Below are 17,764 nucleotides of genomic sequence, written 5' to 3'. Positions count from 1 at the left end.
ATACCCCCCTTTAACGCAAATAGTAACATACTAACTACTTGGTATAGGATTTTGCTTATTTCACATAGCCACGGCTCTTGTTCCCTATATGGTTTGATGGTTATAAGACATTCCATGGTTTGGATATATCCTTTGGTCCCCAGGAGCCTAAAGAAGCTGTTAGATTGTTTCCAGTAGTTTGCTTTTACAATGTTGCAAATGAGGGGCGTCTGGGGTGGCTCAATCCATGAAGCCAGGGACTCTTGATTTCGCTCAGGTCATGATCTCAGGGTTGGGAGATCCAGTCAGGCTCTGTGCTGAGTGTGGAGGCTGCTTTAGATTCTCTCTCTCCCTCTCCCTCTGTGACCCCTCCCATACCCCTGCTATGTATATGGACACTCTTGCGCCCCACCCTCAAAATAAATAAATAAACAATGTTGCAAATGAATTGCTTCATACAGGTGCCTTCTCCTGCAATACAATGAATCTGTAGGATAAATTCCTAGAAGGAGAAAATCTGGGCCAAGGGTAGGTACTTTTGCACTTTCCATAGATATTCTGATGGCTAAATTGTCCTCCAAATGAGCTATATCTCTTTAAGCTGCCACTAATAAGGAGAGCACCTCTCCTCACACCCTCTCCCAGGCAAGGTGTTTCTAAACTTCTGGATCTCAGGTTGGTGAGTTTAAAAAAAAAAAAAAAGGAATCTCAAGGAAATCCCAGTTTGTGTTGATCTTACGAGGCATCTCTGGGCTACTCTTCATTTAGCCCCTTCTTTGTTCTAGGAACCCATCCAGTGCACCATCCTGTCAGTACACCCTGTTGTGGCTGCTACAAGCATAGATTTTGAGTTTGCTGCTCCATTTCCAGAAGTGTCCTTTGCTGATACTCCCAGAAATCTGTAGCCAAGGCGCCTTGTCCTTTCTTCCTGCACACATCCTGTTTCTTTTCCACTGCTTTGGCCAGCCAGCCACCTATTCTGTGGTTTGGGGTTTAGCTGACTCCCAGTTTCATCAAAAGGGAGTTTTCATTTTTTCCCCTTTACTGTTTTTGGACAATTTCTGTAGTAAAAACAGTGAAAAGATGACCCTTCATCCTCAAATTGAAAATCCTAAAACAAAGAGGCAGGCATTATTACAACCCAATTTACAGGTATAAACAGCAAGACTGAGGCTGGTTAAAAGGTGCATCCCTGTGATCAAGTGACCCCAAGACCCTGGTTCTAGCTATAACTCAGTTATTCTTCTCATGACCTTAGGCAAATCATTTCTTTCAGGTCTTAGCTTGCTTATCTGTAAATCAACATACTTGTGGCTTTCAAAATGTCTTAGAAGGAGCCCAAAGTCCCTCAGAAACCGACAAAGAATGGAGGGATGGAGGGGAATGAGAGATGGTGGTGTGTGTGTGGGGGTCTTCTTCCGGAAAGAGCTGAGCTTTTTATCAATATTAACATCACAGACTTATGCCTAAGATTTATTTTGTTAAGAGATTAATTGATGGGGAAAAACAAACACTTTTTTAATTTTTTAAAAAGATTTTTATTTATTCATTTGTCAGAGAGAGAGTACAAGCAGGGGGAGCAGCAGACGAAGAGGAAGAAGCAGGCTTCCCACCGAGCAAGTAGCCCGATGCGGGACTCGATCCCATAACCCGAGCCAAAGGCAGACGGTAACGACTGAGCCACCCAGGCATCCCAACAAACCCTTTTTTTAAAGATGGAAAATCATTGCACCCTCTCAGAGGTTACAAACTCATGGCTTACAGAATGAAAGTAGCCTGGCCAACGTGTTTGATTTGGTCCACAAAGTGTTTTAAAATATTTAATTCGTGGGCGCCTGGGTGGCTCAGTTGGTTAAGCGACTGCCTTCGGCTCAGGTCATGATCCTGGAGTCCCGGGATCGAGTCCCACATCGGGCTCCCCGCTCAGCGGGGAGTCTGCTTCTCCCCTGACCCTCCCTCCTCTCATGCTCTCTCTCTATCTCATTCTCTCTCTCAAATAAATAAATAAAATCTTTAAAAAAAAATTTAATTCGTGGGGGGTGCCTGGGTGGCTCAGTCGTTAAGCGTCTGCCTTCGGCTCAGGTCATGATCCCAGGTCCTGGGATCGAGCCCCGCATCGGGCTCCCTGCTCTGCGGGAAGCCTGCTTCTTCCTCTCCCACTCTTCCTGCTTGTGTTCCCTCTCCTGCTGTGTCTCTTTCTGTTCTCTCTCTGTCAAATAAATAAATAAAAATCTTAAAAAAAAAATTTAATTCGTGGAATGCCTTGGTGGCTCAACCGGTTAAGCGGCTGCCTTCAGCTCAGGTCATGATCCTAGGGTCCTGGGATGAAGTCCCACATCGGGCTCCTTGCTCAACAGGGAGCGTGCTTCTCCTTCTGCCTGCCCCTCCCCCTGCTTGTGCTTACTCTCTCTCTCTCTGATTTAAAAACAAACAAATAAATAAAATATTTAATTTGTTGCTAATTTTTAACAAATCCAGAGTTCACATTAAAAAAAAAAAAAAGGACCTCTGGCTTCTCTTTAGGAAGACCAGAGACCTGGCAACACAGATTTCACAAACAGATACAGTGGTGTAGCAAGGCCGAGATCCAGAAACCAGGCACCAGGGGGACTCCAGAGGCCCTTAGTGTCCCCTTTCAATAAGATCTCTCTTCAAGGCTAGGTTAACCACACTCTGGACTTCTCCTAAGCATAGGTCAGTTTTGCCTGTTTCTGTACTTTATATAAATGAAATCACACAGCCTATCCTATTTTGTGTCTTGTGTCTTTCATTCAACACTACATTTGTAGGCTGTAACCTCATCATAGTATGTAGTTGTGGGTTCGTTCATTTTCAATGCTTTATCATATTCCATTGTGTGAATATTTCACGATGTATGCATTCCAGTATTGATACTTTCATTTTCAGATTTTTACTATTATGAATATCGCTATGACCATTCTTGCACATGTCCATCACACATATTAGAATACATGGGTAAGCATTTCTGTTGGGAATATAACCAGGAGCAGAAGTGCTGAACATAAGTTCAGTTTGGGTGGAGCTGGCAGTTTTCCAGAGTGATTGTACCACTCTGCCTTCCACTAGCTGTGGTGAAATCCAGTTGCTTGCTTATACATAGTTATTACCTGACAGGCTGCAAGAGGCACTGATGTTTGTGATCCCCCCCCCTTCATCCCCTGAGACAGGATGCCTTCTAAAAATTCTTCAAACTCAACTTCCTGTCTTTATCCAAAATGAGTGTAGAATGAAATGCTCCAAGTCTTCTCAAGGGCACCTTCTTTTCCCTCTTCCTTTGTAATTCTTTTTTTTTTTTAAAGATTTTATTTATTTATTTGAGAGAGAGAGAATGAGAGATAGAGAGCACGAGAGGGAAGAGGGTCAGAGGGAGAAGCAGACTCCCTGCTGAGCAGGGAGCCCCATGTGGGACTCGATCCCGGGACTCCAGGATCATGACCCGAGCCGAAGGCAGTCGCTCAACCAACTGAGCCACCCAGGCGCCCCTTCCTTTGTAATTCTTGACTGGGAATCCTGTATTTCAATGTTCATTCACATCTCTGAGCTGAGACCTGGAATTTGGGTGGGAGTTAGCCAGACGTGGAGATGGAGGTGAAGTTAATGGCCCTGAAGAACGTTCCAGGCTGAGGTAAGGCAAGGGCATGTTTAAATCTAGAGGCCAAAGGGGGAAAAAAAATGAAGAAGAAGAAGAAGAAGAAGAAGAAGAAGACGACGACGACGACGACGACGGCAAGTTTTCAGTGGGGGCAGGTCTGCCTATCTAGAGGATTTAGGAAAGGCTGCTGGTATTTCCAGTCACTACCGAGAGGGTCCTAGAGAGGAAAGAACTTCTCCCACAGGAAACACCTCCTCCTGCCCACCCAGGGCCGAGAATGCCCCATAGGGAACTGCAGAGAGCAACTAAAAGAAGTTGATCTTGATTGGAGGGTGGGAGGGAAGGGATGAGGCTAGGGGAGGGGATGGGGTGGGTGTCCCACTGTCATGTAAATATCCCTTCCTGGCTGCCAATCCCGTAGATTTAAACCTCCACCACCTGGGGCAGCTCCAGCAAGCGGGGCTTTTTCCAGACGTGACTCTCTCCTGGTTTCGTGGAGTTTCCTCACAGCATGGCCCCCAAACGCCAGTCTTCACTCCTGCCTCAAACGAAGAAACCGAGACTACCTCCTGCCCCCGAGCTGCAGGAGACGTCGACATCTCAGCACTTGCCTAAGGGAGGTATGTCCCTACAACACTTAATCGGAGACTTAAGGGATTTTTTTTCCCCCAATGCCTTTTGAGATATGACCCCAAACACCCTGAAGCGTTTCAGCCCAGGGTGGGTGAGTGGATTAGGTGATGCGAAGAAAAAACTAGAAGGGGCGAAATTGAGAGACCTAGAGCATGTGGGAGCTCATCCCTGCCCCCAACCCAGCACCTAAGGTGGGCTGTCTCCCAGCTCCCAAACTCACTCCTCCAGGGTTCCCTGTCTTGGCGAGTGGCACCAATAGCCAGCCTGAGGCTGGGTGATGCATGACCCCTTTCCTCTCTTTCACCTCTCCACATCCAGACAAATCCCCAAGTCCTGGTGGTTCTACCTAAGTACCTCTCCTATCCAACCACTTCCTGCGGCTGCTGCCTGCCCACAACTCTGGCCAGATTATTGCCACTCCTCTTGCTTCCAGCTTCCTCCTCCAAACCTCCAACCCCCCCAACCTCCATCCGCCGTAGCAAAGTCAATCACGTGACTCCCTGGTTTAAAACCCTTGCCTCCCCATTGCCCTCGAGCTATCGACTAAGTGACTTCCCCGCATCCCCCTGGCTCCTGCCCACCTCTCCAGGTTCCTGCTCCCTGCAACACCTTCCACTGCTCTTCTCTCTGTCACCTCAGGGCCTGGAAGACCACTTTTCCTCTGCCTGGATCACTCTTGTCTCCCTGCCCGTGCTCCTCTCCTCTTGCAGCTTTCTGCTGATCAGTCACTTCTTGCAGGCATTCTCTGAGCCACAGCTGCTGGTGTTAGGAGCCCCCTTCTGCTCTTGTAGTGCTTAGAGTCCCCCCCAGCCTGGCCCTTACCTCATTACATTGTCATTGTCTGTTTCACGTCTGCCCCTTCCTCCCCATTAACTGTTAACTTAGAGGTGAGGGCTGGGTTTTCCAGACACACTGCTTGGAACCAGTCACAACCTGGTTTGTTTGTGTGATTAGGCCTCTCTGATGGAGTGGGGATTTGGTGGGAACTTCGAGGGAGCTGGGTCTCTATAAGTAAGAAGACAGGAAAGCGTTGCCCTAGGAAAATGTGACAGCAGGCTGCCTAAGTGCAGAGGGGAACAGCTCGGGAGCCCATAAATCTTCCTTATTTGCTGACATGGCTGAGATCCAGCCATGCTTGTGGAAGGAGCACTGGATGAGGAGTCCATATCATGGTGCTCCAGTGGGTCTGAGGGTGATGTGTCAAGTTTGACTTGAATGGGTCCCAGCCCCATCCCCTTCAAAATGAGATGCAAAAGACCTGCCCAGCTGATGCCCCCCCCCTCCGTGGTAAAGCTGGACAGCCAGTCTTCGAAACCTGGCTCTGGCTGACTGTGTGACCTTGCTGGGCAAGTGACATAACCTGTGCTTCCTTCTTCTTCTGTAAGATGGGCTCAACAGAGCCCATCTGTTAGGCTTGCTGTGTGGCTTAAATAGATATGAAACACTCAAGACATCGAATGGCTCATAATCAGTGCTCTTGATGGATAATAAATTTCTTCTTCATGAGAAGAAATTTACTACTTGTAAATTCTTCCCTACTTGTGAGCAGCCAAATGTGGATGAGTCCTCCTGGTCACCTTCTGTTTAGTTCCTTGGGAGAATCAACAGGACCGGGAGGGATTAGAAGGTACAACCATAGCTCCTCCAGGGTGGTTCATCTAAAACCAAATGACAGCTCATGCCACTTCCTGGGCACTGGTCAGCCAGGCACAGTGCTATACACTCTTTATCCATCAGCTCTCAAAACAGAAGCTGTGAATAATTCCCTTTTACAGATCACAAAAAGGAGGCTCAGAGAGGTGGAGGGGATAGGTTTTGAAGGCCATCCTAGCTAAGATTTCCTGGTCATCTTGGGACCCTGCTGTGTTGCAGGGAATGCCCACATCTCATCCAATCTTTAAGCTGCAGGGCTCTCCTCCATCAAAGGAAGCTGGGGAGGAGAGGAAAGGAGAGGAGAGGAAGGAATTCCTGGAGGGAGGTGAGAGGCCAAGGAGAGAATGCAGAGCTCATGGATGATTTAGATTCGGGGAGACCACAGTGACTAATTCAGCATGGGTGAATTATCTCTTGGCATGTCCATGCCACTCCCTTGTTTACTGAAACTCTTGCCCTTTTGCTTTCTCTTTCTCTTCCACTTCCTAGTGTGTGCTCCCTGCATTCATCTTGAGAGTGTTGTGGGAGGTCAGGAAGAGGAGCGGGTTGGTTTTAAGGGTTGGGATGGTTGGAAAGGAGACTTGGAGCCCCTGCGGATGCGTGGGAAACACAGGTAGATCAGGAACTCAGGAGATGCTCTGGGTCACTGCTACTCACAGCCTGTAAGCAGGCTTTGTCTGAAAACAGCAGCCCTCAGCACAGTGTTTTTCCGACGGTTTTATCCCATTAATGGGTCACAAAATCAATTAGGTGGAGTGCGACCTGCATTTAAAGAAAATAAAATAGAGTAGAAAATTAAGAGGCACATCACACTTAGTAAGGGTAAGTATTATTTTGTGTCTAGGTATATACTGAGTCCTGATGTCAAATGTCAGGTCAAAAAAATGAAAAAAAACCCAACAGTTTTAGGGCAGGGGCCTTGTTATCCACTGGCATGGTTTAGAATTGTGGTTCTGCCACTCACATCAAAAAAAGTTGGATTTAGCTGTGTGATGAGGATATTAATACCTACCTTGTATTTTGTGAGGATTAAATGAGAAAACACATGTACTTTATCACAGCCTGTGGCCCAGGGTACATTCCTCAGCAGTGCACTAGAGCCTGGTGTTTTAATTCAGCGCTGTTCAGTGACATCACAGTGGTGGCAGGAAATTGGCCATGAGAGTATTTATACACCACTAAAATCAGCAAATGCTACAAATCAGGGGTTTTGGTGTGGTTTGTTTTTTTTTTTTTCCTCTTCTGAGAGATGGTTGTCAAACATTTACCAGCTTATCGCTGGTGCTAGTAATTCTTCCTTTAAAAAGCCTGTCCAACAACTGAGACAGGTGTGGGATTGAGCTGGGCTCAGGAGGGAAAGGATTAGATGAATTTCTGGGTTTGGGGGAGAGTCCCAAGAAGACATTTGTATTCTCTACCCATGGACTGTATGCCATTTATTTAACATTTATCTTTATCGATCACCTACCAATGGACTGTCTTGAACATTAAAGACACTGCTTGAGCTTTAAGAGCTGATAGTAAAACATGAGTGCTAGAAGGCAAATAATCCAACCCCAAATTCTGCTTACAAAGGCCCAGGCGAGAGATTTCAGGCTTTTGGTGGTCCACCTCTTGGGGCTCTGGAAGAGGGTAGAACAGTGGTGTATTTGCATTACCTGAAAAACATTTTTTTTTTAAAGATTTTTATTTATTTATTTGAGAGAGAGAGAGAGAAGCAGCACGAGAGGGGAAAGGGTCAGAGGGAGAAGCAGGCTCCCTGCTGAGCCGGGAGCCCGATGTGGGACTCGATCTCGGGACTCCAGGATCATGACCTGAGCCGAAGGCAGTCGCTTAACCAACTGAGCCACCCAGGCGCCCTTACCTGAAAAACATTAAACAGAAATGCATTGGCCTTACTTAGTGGTTCAAGTCTTGGCCGCTAAAGCAGGTCTTGTAGGTCCTATCTCTGACGTGGTGAAATGAATTTAACACCGCCTACGCCTTCGGGCGTAGTTGTGCCCCTCAATGAGATCTACTCCTATTGCTGGGACTGGCTCCTAGCACTGTTTCTTGCAAGCGTTAGGCACCAAGTTGGGCAAAAAACGCGCAGATGAGCGTGGCCATCTCCCTGCCTTCAGAGGACTTCCAATTTGGCGCGGCCCTGCCTAAAAGTCACCAATCACACAACGTTCCCCTTTGTCAGCCTTTTTTTGAATTATATAATTTCAGAAATAGGTACAGAGAGGGAAGGTGACCTGCCCAAGTGCACACGGCCGTCTGGGCAGAGCTTGGACTAGAAGCCAGGAAAAGGCCTTGTAAGTGGACTGGACAGCTTCGGGGTTTGCAAACAAGCCTGAGTGAGTCCGAAGGGCAGCTTCCCCATCTGGAAAATAGGATGGAGATGTCGCCTTCCTTCACCCACGAAGAGGGATGCCCCAGCAGTGTCCCACGGCGCCGAGCCCGGGGTGGGTGTATTTCTGGGCCCGGGTGTGAAGCTAGGCTATAACAAGGCCTACACTTCTTGGGGGGCTCTAACACCCCGCTCCGCGCCACCCCACGGAGAAGGGAAGCCGCTCCGCCACCACGTGACACGCCCGCCGGGGGGCCTGCGCGCAGCCCGGAGAGGCCCCGCCCCTCGGGCCGCCGCGCGCCCGTAGCGCGCAAATGTCCCGGGTCGGGCTGGAGAAGGGGAAAGCGGGGGAGGGGAGCGCGGCGCGGGGGGCCCCCGTACGTCGCGGCGTTCCTTCCTCCCGCCTCTCGGCCAGGCCCTGTGTCTCCTCGCCGCGGCTCCGCCCCCTCGTCCCGGCGCTCCAGCCAATGGCGGGGCGGCGCGAGCCTCTCCGGCCGGGGGCGGGGCGTGCGCTCGGGGCCTGGCGCGCCTGCGCCCTGCCGCCCGCCCCTCGCCGTGAGGAGGAGGTGGAGGAGGAGGCGGCTCGGGAGAGCGAGCAGCGAGCTGGACCGCGGAGCGTGAGTGAGGGAGCCGAGCCGCCTGCCCGCCCGCCGCCGCCTCCCCTCCGTAAGCAGGAGCCCGGGCCGGGGCCCGGCACGCCGCCCCAGCCCCTCCCTCGTCGTCAGGCCGCGAGGGCAGCGCGCGCGAGCCAGGGGAGGGAGAGCGAGCGAGCGAGCGAGCGCCGGGAGGAGGCGGCCGGACCGAGCGAGCGCCCGCGCGTGTGGCGTGAGGGGAAGCCGCTGCCCGCCCCCTTCGCCTTCCCTTCTCTCCCCCTCCCCGCTCCCCCCCCGACCGCGGAGCAGCACCATGTCGGCGCCGGCGGCCAAAGTCAGTAAAAAGGAGCTCAACTCCAACCACGACGGGGCCGACGAGACCTCAGGTGAGGAGCAGGCGAGGCGGGGGCCGGCCCGCGCCGCCATCTTCGCCGCCCGCCCGGCCCGCAGGCCGCCGGCGGGGCTCGGGGCGCGCGGGGGGCGCTGGGCGGACGGGCCGGCGCGCGCCTCGGCGCCCTTTTTTGTGCGCGCGGGGCCGGGGCCGGGGTGGCGCCGCGGCGGCGGACGGCGCTGCGAGGCGGGGGCTGCGGCCTGCTCGGCGCGGGCGGAGGAGACCCCCCTTCCTCTCCCCCCTCCCTCGCTCTCCTCCCCCTCCCTCCCTCCCGAGAAGCCTCTCTTTATTGTGCTCCGCCATGATGCCTCGCTCCCATCAGCCGCCGCCGCCGCCACATGGTGCGGCCGGACGCGGCCCCGCGGCCGGGCCTCCGCGCGGCTCCCCCTTCGCGCCCGGCCTGCGGGCGGCGCCCCCGCACCCGCACCCGGAGGCCGGCCCCGGCGCGGACCTCTGCCTGGAGCTGGGGCGGGGTGGGGGCGCGGGGAAGCACGCGGCCGGCCGCGCAGTGGGCCTGGCCCGCCCGGGAGGATGCTCTGGCCGGCCGCGGGCAGACTTCCCCGTGGGGTGGCCACCGCGTCGCGGCAGAACGCTGTGAAACCTGGCCCGGCGGCCAGCGTGTCGGAGGGGCTTTACAATGGCTCTCAGCAAACCTCCCAGCCTTGGCCGTAAAGGCTTTCTCGGCAGGGGGGCTGCAAAACCCGGGATGGTTACCGGAAATGAACCGCGCGATCAGGCCCCTTCACGCCCACTTAGCTTTGTAGGTTCTGCAGTCTTCACCGGACAAAAGGGCACCTCTTCCATAGCACACCCCTTTCCTTCCTCTGCCTTCCGTGGCTCATAGTTTTCAGACTTCATGCTTGCTCCCCTAAGTGTGCTTCAGAGTCGTGTGGGGCCTCATCTCATAAGCCCGCCTGAAACTGGGTTGGAGGGGAGAGAAAGGTCAGGGTCGAATCCTAGGGTTCTTATTCTAAGAAGGTAAAGTCCAGTGTTTTTACGATGGTCCGGAAGATTCAAGGGCCTTACCTGTCAGGCATGTCTGATGTCTTAATTGTAATCGATACTGAGCAGTATTTTCAACTTTGTGTAAGAAGTGATTCTACCACTGAGATAGGTGGTGTCCTCATTTTCGTTATGGTCTTGGGTTAGTTTCCGTATTGGAGTTAACAGCTGGCATCATTCTGTTAACAGGTATATAATGTGATAAATAACTAAGAATTTTTGAATAAGGTTTATTCCTTTTCTTTCATAATAGAAACTTTAGTAACTGGACTCTTTCTTGTAAGGAAACTTCTTCAAAAAGTGCTGCAAACATTCTTGAGTAGCCTAGCAGATTGCATGATTTGTGAATAGTCTTAATTAAAAAGTAATTTGTCAACTACAGGCACGAACACGTGGAGAGCATGCCTTGTAGTTGGCAGTTTCTTTTTTTTTAAACTTTTATTGATATGTCACATCACAAACAACATCAGGAAAACGAATTTTATATTCTAACTAGTATTGAGTCCTATACACCTTTTTCTTGCAGAAAAAGAACAGCAAGAAGCAATTGAACATATTGATGAAGTACAAAATGAAATAGACAGGTAAAGTTTTTTGTAGTTTACTTTGCAGAAGTTTTCTGAGATGCAGCTTACAGTCTGATAGTCATTGAAACTATGGGTCAGATAAATCTGTATCCACTGGCTAAGTGAAGATGATTATAACTTAGTTGGAAATATTTTGAAAGTTCAGTTTTAATTTCCTGTGAAAGACTTGTATGTTAACCAAAAAGTTTTTGAAGAAAGTACATTGACCTTGTAAAACTTGGGTTTGCTTTCAAAGGCTACAAGTTGTCTGAATTGCAGTGCCTGGACTTCTGATAGTTTAGCATGGCATCAGTGTTGCTCCCACTTGGGTTATACTTTGTTACTTTATTAGCACCTTTTTTTTTTTTTTAAAACATCTGCTTGAGGTGGAAACAATTGCAGTTAGCCTGGTGATAGAGTTGGTGATGTAAATATACAATGTTACCAAAACGATCAGTTTGGGCACTTTAAGAACTGTTAATTATTGAGTGTGTTGGTGAAGCATATCAGATTGCCATCTTAGTTTTGACTTGAGTCTCTACAAAAATCTAGGTGTTTTGGTCATTATAAATAATTACTTTGTACTCTTTGAAAGCTAATATTCTGGAGTTTCAGCAATTTTTGTATTTGTCAAATACCATCATTGGCAACATTGTTTTTCATTTGCTTCAGACTTAATGAACAAGCCAGTGAGGAGATTTTGAAAGTAGAACAGAAATATAACAAACTCCGCCAACCATTTTTTCAGAAGAGGTCGGAATTGATCGCCAAAATCCCCAATTTTTGGGTAACAACATTTGTCAACCATCCACAAGGTATGTTGTATCGGAGCATTATTCCAGGGTATGGGATGTCTGTGCTTGTTAGAGTGGAGGGACTTGGCTTGAGAACTTGGTCCAACATCTTGGTTACATGAGATTAAAACACGCAAGAGAGGGGAGGCTTGCATTTAAAGCTTTCTGTGTTTTAGAAGTGACTATATTCTAACTTGGAATTCTCTTTAATTACTTGGTAAAAGATAGTGACAGCTCTAAACTGAGCCATATGGTTTGCACTTAATGGATTTATGAAATCAAAGATGCTCACTAAGTTTGGAAAATTTTTAAAAGCATCACTTGAATTGTTTAATACTCATTTGACCTATAATTTGCTCGTCTAGTGTCTGCACTGCTTGGGGAGGAGGATGAAGAGGCGCTGCATTATTTGACAAGAGTTGAAGTGACAGAATTTGAAGATATTAAATCAGGTTACAGAATAGATTTTGTAAGTATCAGTAACTCCTCTTGTTTGCCGCTGTGGAAATGAATTGGAGCTTTGGTTGGAAGACCTGTTTGTATTGATTTCCAGTTCTTCAATCTTTTATTATAGTATTTTGATGAAAACCCTTACTTCGAAAATAAAGTTCTCTCCAAAGAATTTCATCTGAATGAGAGTGGTGATCCATCTTCAAAGTCCACCGAAATCAAATGGAAATCTGGAAAGGTATTTGAGGAATTGTTGGGTGAAGGTATCATTTTGTGTATTTTGGTGTAGTTGAACCATTTACCAATACTTGCCACTTTGGTGATGTGTTCGATGCAGATCCTTAAACTGTAAAAAACTCTAGCCAAATACAATGGCTTGGAGCTGTTACAAAGTCTAGTGCAAGTCTTTAAAGAAACAGGCTACATTTTTTTGGTTTTCATATTGGTGACTGAGCTTTTTCAAATGGCTTGTTACTTCCCAAGCTACATTTTTGTCTGTGTTTTAATGGCGAACCCATATAAAATTATTTATTTATTTAATTTTTAAAGGATTTTATTTATTTGACAGAGAGACAGTGAGAGAGGGAACACAAGCAGGGGGAGTGGGAGAGGGAGAAGCAGGCTTCCCGCGGAGCAGAGGGCCCGATGCGGGGCTCAGTTCCAGGACCCTGGGATCATGACCTGAGTCAAAGGCAGACGCTTAATGAGTGAGCCACCCAGGCACCCCTAAAATTTCTTAAAGATTTTATTTATTTCAGAGAGGGAGAGAGAGCAAGCATGAGTAGGGGGAGGGGAAAAGGGATAAGCAGATGCCATGCTGAGCAGAGAGCCCTATGCACAGTTCCATCACCGGATACTGAGCCACCCAAGGCGCCCCCCCCCATGTTAAATTATTATACTGTGTTACGGTAGTGGTTGTCAAAGTGGAACTAATTTTGTAAAAAAAAGCCAAATTTACATGGTACTTTTTCAGGAAAAGCTTGTTGTACAAATCTGACAAGTCTTTGCAGACCTAAGAGTTCTAGGATTTATTTACCTGCTGTATGTTTTATGATTTGTTTTAGATAACATACAGTGTTACAAACACCCCCCCCCCCCCCCCAGTTTTGGGTTAAAATCTTAATTTGTAGGGAATTTAGGTGTGGAAAACCTGTATCAAAAATTCTTCTGTCTTCATTTAGGATTTGACGAAACGTTCAAGTCAAACACAGAATAAAGCCAGCAGGAAGAGACAGCATGAGGAACCAGAGAGCTTCTTCACCTGGTTTACTGACCATTCTGATGCAGGTGCAGATGAGTTAGGAGAGGTCATCAAAGATGATATTTGGCCAAATCCGTTACAGTACTACTTGGTGAGTTGAGAATGTACCTTTATTCAAGGTTGTATTTGTCTCCTTTGTTTGAAAATTAGTTCCTCAGGTAACTCTTGGTTTTTTTAAGGTTCCCGATATGGATGATGAAGAAGGGGAAGGAGAAGAAGATGATGATGATGAAGAAGAAGAAGGATTGGAAGACATCGATGAAGAAGGAGATGAGGATGAAGGTGAAGAAGATGAAGATGATGATGAGGGGGAGGAAGGAGAGGTAAAAGAAAATTTGGTTAAGTACAAAAAAAGATCATCTCAAAGGATTTATCTTGTTATTTTGTGGGTTTAAATATATTGTAGGGCGCCTGGGTGGCTCAGTTGGTTAAGCGACTGCCTTCGGCTCAGGTCATGATCCTGGAGTCCTGGGATGGAGTCCCGCATCGGGCTCCCTGCTTAGCGGGGAGTCTGTCCTCTGACCCTCTTCCCTCTCGTGCTGTCTATCTCTCATTCTCTCTCTCTCAAATAAATAAATAAAATCTTTAAAAATAAATAAATATATTGTATAATAGAACTGGCCAGCTGATTATGGATTTGCAATGAGACAAGCTATTTTATTGTACAGGATGGAAGAAGATTTTAATAAGGTCATGTGTTTGTGATTTAACTACGTAACTAGTTCTGCCTTTGTGGTTAGTACTCCATCCTGTCCTTCCCTGGCCAGTACTTAATGAAGGTGATACTGATAATGCCGTGCCGTTGGTCAAATTCTGAGATCTCTAAATAACAGATTTGCATGTTTTGGACAAACATTAAAATTCTTATAGTGAGGGCGCCTGCGTGGCTCAGTTGCTTAAGCGACTGCCTTCGGCTCAGGTCATGGTCCTGGAGTCCCGGGATCGAGTCCCGCATCGGGGGGGTCCCTGCTCAGCAGGGAGTCTGCTTCTCCCTCTGACCCTCCCCCCTCTCAATGTGCTCTCTCTCTCTCTCTCAAATAAATAAAATCTTTAAAAAAAAAATTACAGTGAGGGGTGCCTCGGTGGCTCAGTCGTTAAGCGTCTGCCTTCGGCTCAGGTCATGGTCCCAGGGTCCTGGGATCGAGCCCTGCATCGGGCTCCCTGCTCAGCGGGAAGCCTGCTTCTCCCTCTCCCCTCCCCCTGCTTGTGTTCCCTCTCTCGCTCTGTCTTTCTCTGTCAAATAAATAAATAAAATACTTAAAAAAAAAAACTTACAGTGAGATTGAGATAGATTGGTTTTTGGTTTCTGTTATTTGGTGTGAAAGAGATGAGTGATTTTGGTGAGTGCTGAAAAGTTAACTAATTTACCTGAAACAATATCACTGGGTCTTGCAGTTGAGATTTGTTACAGACGGATTTGTAGGCTTATAAGATTACAAGTCCCTGTAACGTGGTAGTTTGTTCTGTGGAAGTCCGTAAGTGTTGGAATGTTGAGGAATGACTTTAGAATTAACCTTTGAAGATTGACTGCCCACTTTTTTCTTACAGGAGGATGAAGGAGAAGATGACTAATGGAACACTGATGGATTCCAACCTTCCTTTTTTTAATTTTCTTCAGTCCCTGGGAGCAAGTTGCCGTCTTTTTTTTTTTTTTTTTCCTCCTCTTGTGCTCATTCGCCCTGTTTTTTGAAGTCTCTTTTCTCTCCCTTTATACCATGGTTCTCAACTTATTTTGGGGGAAATACCTTGAGCAGAATACAGTGGGAAAAGAATCTCTACCCCTTTCTGTTCCAAATTCATTTTTATCCCTTCCTGTCTCAACAAAAACTTTATGGAATCAACACCACCGTGCTCTGTGGGAAAAAAGAAAAACCTTCTGCTCCCTTAGCTCTGCTGGAAGCTGGAGGGTGCTAGGCCCCTGTGTAGTAGTGCATAGAATTCTAGCTTTTTTCCTCCTTTCTCTGTATATTGGGCTCAGAGATTACACTGTGTCTCTATGTGAATATGGACAGTTAGCATTTACCAACATGTACCTGTCTACTTTCTCTTGTTTAAAAAAAAGAAAAAAAACTTAAAAAAATGGGGTTATAGAAGGACAGCAAAGGGTGGGTTTGAGATGTTTGGGTGGGTTAAGTGGGCATTTTGACAACATGGCTTCTCCTTTGGCATGTTTAATTGTGATGTTTAACGGACATCCTTGCAGTTTAAGATGACACTTTTAAAATAAAACTCTCTCCTAATGATGACTTGAGCCCTGCCACTCGATGGGAGAATCAGCAGAACCTGTAGGATCTTATTTGGAATTGACATTCTCTATTGTAATTTTGTTCCTGTTTATTTTTAAATTTTCTTTTTGTTTCACTGGAAAGGAAAGATGATGCTCAGTTTTAAACGTTAAAAGTGTACAAGTTGCTTTGTTACAATAAAACTAAATGTGTACACAAAGGATTTGATGCTTTTCTCTCAGAACAGGTGTATTTAATATGATTTTCCAAGTTTGACTTGTATAACGTATTGTCAAACTTTGTTACCCTGACTCCGTATTTTTTGATACGCACTTTGCAGGGTGACCTCAGGGCTGTGTGGACTGAGAAAGGGATCTGAATCAATGTAGTAATGTCTCCAAAGCCAGGAGCCATCGTGGGTACAATTTGCTGTCAGTTTCTGAAATCTTCACATCAGTCAGGATACCAGATTGCTCAAAACTCAGTTCTGATTATGTTGTGCCCTTGATTTGTGTCTCAAATTGGCATTTTTAAAAATGGGCCTTTATTTACCTGGATATAATAATAGTGCCTGCCACCACCATCAGACAGACCTGGTGCTCTAATGCCAAGTTACACACAAGGCAGTTACTGGCATGTCTTCGTTGGTACTATGAAATGTGGCCAAGAAGACAGACTCTCAGAGTAAGAAGTCCGTATTGGTGGTAAGAAACTCAGGAGTACTTTTGTGTCAAAGTACTAGCTATTTAGCATATAGCTCTCCAGCGAGGCCTGTCTGTGTGAATCCGGGTGAGATGCCGGGCCCTGCTCTGCTAAATGCCATTGTGCATAGGATACCATTTTGGGAAGCTGCCTAATGCATAAGCTTTTTAATGCTGTAAATTATAGTAGCTAAAATTAAATGCCACTTAACTTTTTCAGAGATGAATTAATGGACAGCCTGGTCAAAATTCAAAGCTTTTTGATGTATAAAACTTTATAAATGGAACTATTCCATCAATAGGCAAAGTGTAATGAAAACCTGTCTAGATGGATAGTATGTAATTTCTGCACAGGTCTTGTTTAGTAATACATCACTGTATACTGGTCAGGAATCTTGCTCCAATAAAGGAACATAAAGATTTTTTTTGACTGGGGTCATTCTCCTTGTTTTGTAGAGACATGTTACTTGCTTTTGGATTGAGATCATAAGGAAGTTTTTCTGTGTGATTTGTGTTCATAGTGACTGGGGAGGGGGGGAAACTGCTCTTCAAATTGTACAGTATGGCAGAGATCATGTCGGTATGAAAGGGTAGGTATAAAGGTCATCGAAAAGAAACTTCTTTGGAATGTAGTCAGTTCCTGAAGGGATTGAATATTTTCCTATCGAAGTCTCAACATTTAAAGGACTCTGGGCTAGCAAAGTATCCCTAGTAGCTTGAATTATTACTCATTAAGTAGGCCTATAATTTTTGTTTCTCAAAAGTTAACAGCTTACTAAAACTGACTTCTTATGGGCTGGTGAGATCAGAGCGCTGTCAGGTTGTAATAGGTCACAATTAATAACCAATCTTAAGATGTTCCTTTACTTTTGAGAAGGTGATTTAAAAAAAAATAGCCCTTAAAGGTAACTTCCAACTATTGAGATCCCCATGTGCCTGCAAATCCTGTGAAGGAGTGAGCTGGGCTGTGAGGCAGGCAAGTGGCAATGTGAGTACTGGAAAGTGCTACAGAGTAGCAAGTGCACTTTGTCCAGTTGCAAGAGTTCTCGGGCTGGCCCTTAGGCAAGTGTGTATTGGAAAGTGCCAGATGAATGGCTTTAAACTCGTTTGGTACAAGGACATTTCAAAAGAAGGGCAAGTGGTGGCAGTTGAGGTACTCTCAGGGAAGAGGGCATCTTCCAAAGCTGTGCCAAACTCTGCTTATGAGGGAGTAAACTACATGAACTGGGGCACAGAGGATAATGTATAGATAATGTATCTCTGGTAATGTATCCTTAGGTTTCATTTCAAACCTGGAGGAATAGGTTATTTTAGACCATCCCTGCAGTGCAGGTGGTTTCTCCAAGGATGTTTTGATTTCTAAAAGACTTAAACTGTTCCTTGACCTCTGTGACAGGCCCTGCAGGTTGATGCAGCTCTGGCTCTAGGAGGTAGAGTTTTAAATGTCCACAGGATCCTGCCTGTCTCCTTGGGTTGCCATTGGTTTTACATCTGGCCTGTTTCACTTGTGTTAGCTGTCTGGCTCCCAAAAGGTATGGATTTTTGACTTGCTGGATTTGGGGGCCTTTTGG

At 46.8% G+C, this 17,764-nt stretch overlaps 1 protein-coding gene across 2 annotated transcripts; it reads left to right on the top strand.

The window, feature by feature from the left end:
- Positions 1-8,944: 8,944 nt before the first annotated feature.
- On the top strand, positions 8,945-15,713 carry SET (SET nuclear proto-oncogene). Of its 2 annotated transcripts, none has more exons than XM_027615413.2 (8): positions 8,945-9,189; positions 10,723-10,780; positions 11,435-11,577; positions 11,922-12,025; positions 12,131-12,244; positions 13,188-13,358; positions 13,447-13,590; positions 14,816-15,713. In XM_027615413.2, the coding sequence occupies exons 1-8, from the start codon at positions 9,117-9,119 to the stop codon at positions 14,837-14,839; spliced, it is 831 nt and encodes a 276-aa protein (XP_027471214.2). In that variant the 5' UTR covers positions 8,945-9,116; the 3' UTR covers positions 14,840-15,713. The 2 variants fall into 2 exon arrangements, with proteins under 2 accessions (XP_027471214.2, XP_035579490.1); XM_035723597.1 differs by having other exon boundaries at positions 13,447-13,606.
- The last annotated feature ends 2,051 nt before the right edge of the window (positions 15,714-17,764 follow it).

The sequence above is a fragment of the Zalophus californianus genome, chromosome 13 (assembly GCF_009762305.2).
Source record: "Zalophus californianus isolate mZalCal1 chromosome 13, mZalCal1.pri.v2, whole genome shotgun sequence".
Taxonomy (NCBI): Eukaryota; Metazoa; Chordata; class Mammalia; order Carnivora; family Otariidae; genus Zalophus; species Zalophus californianus.
Note: the sequence above shows the minus strand (reverse complement) of the source record. Positions and strands in the feature narration are given on the sequence as shown.

Excerpts from the sequence above, each read along its gene's own strand:
- SET (XM_027615413.2), top strand. The coding sequence starts at position 9,117 with ATGTCGGCGCCGGCGGCCAAAGTCAGTAAAAAGGAGCTCAACTCCAAC. Across the intron at positions 12,026-12,130 it reads CAGGTTACAGAATAGATTTT|TATTTTGATGAAAACCCTTA; the intron begins GTAAGTATCAGT and ends CTTTTATTATAG. Across the intron at positions 12,245-13,187 it reads TCAAATGGAAATCTGGAAAG|GATTTGACGAAACGTTCAAG; the intron begins GTATTTGAGGAA and ends GTCTTCATTTAG.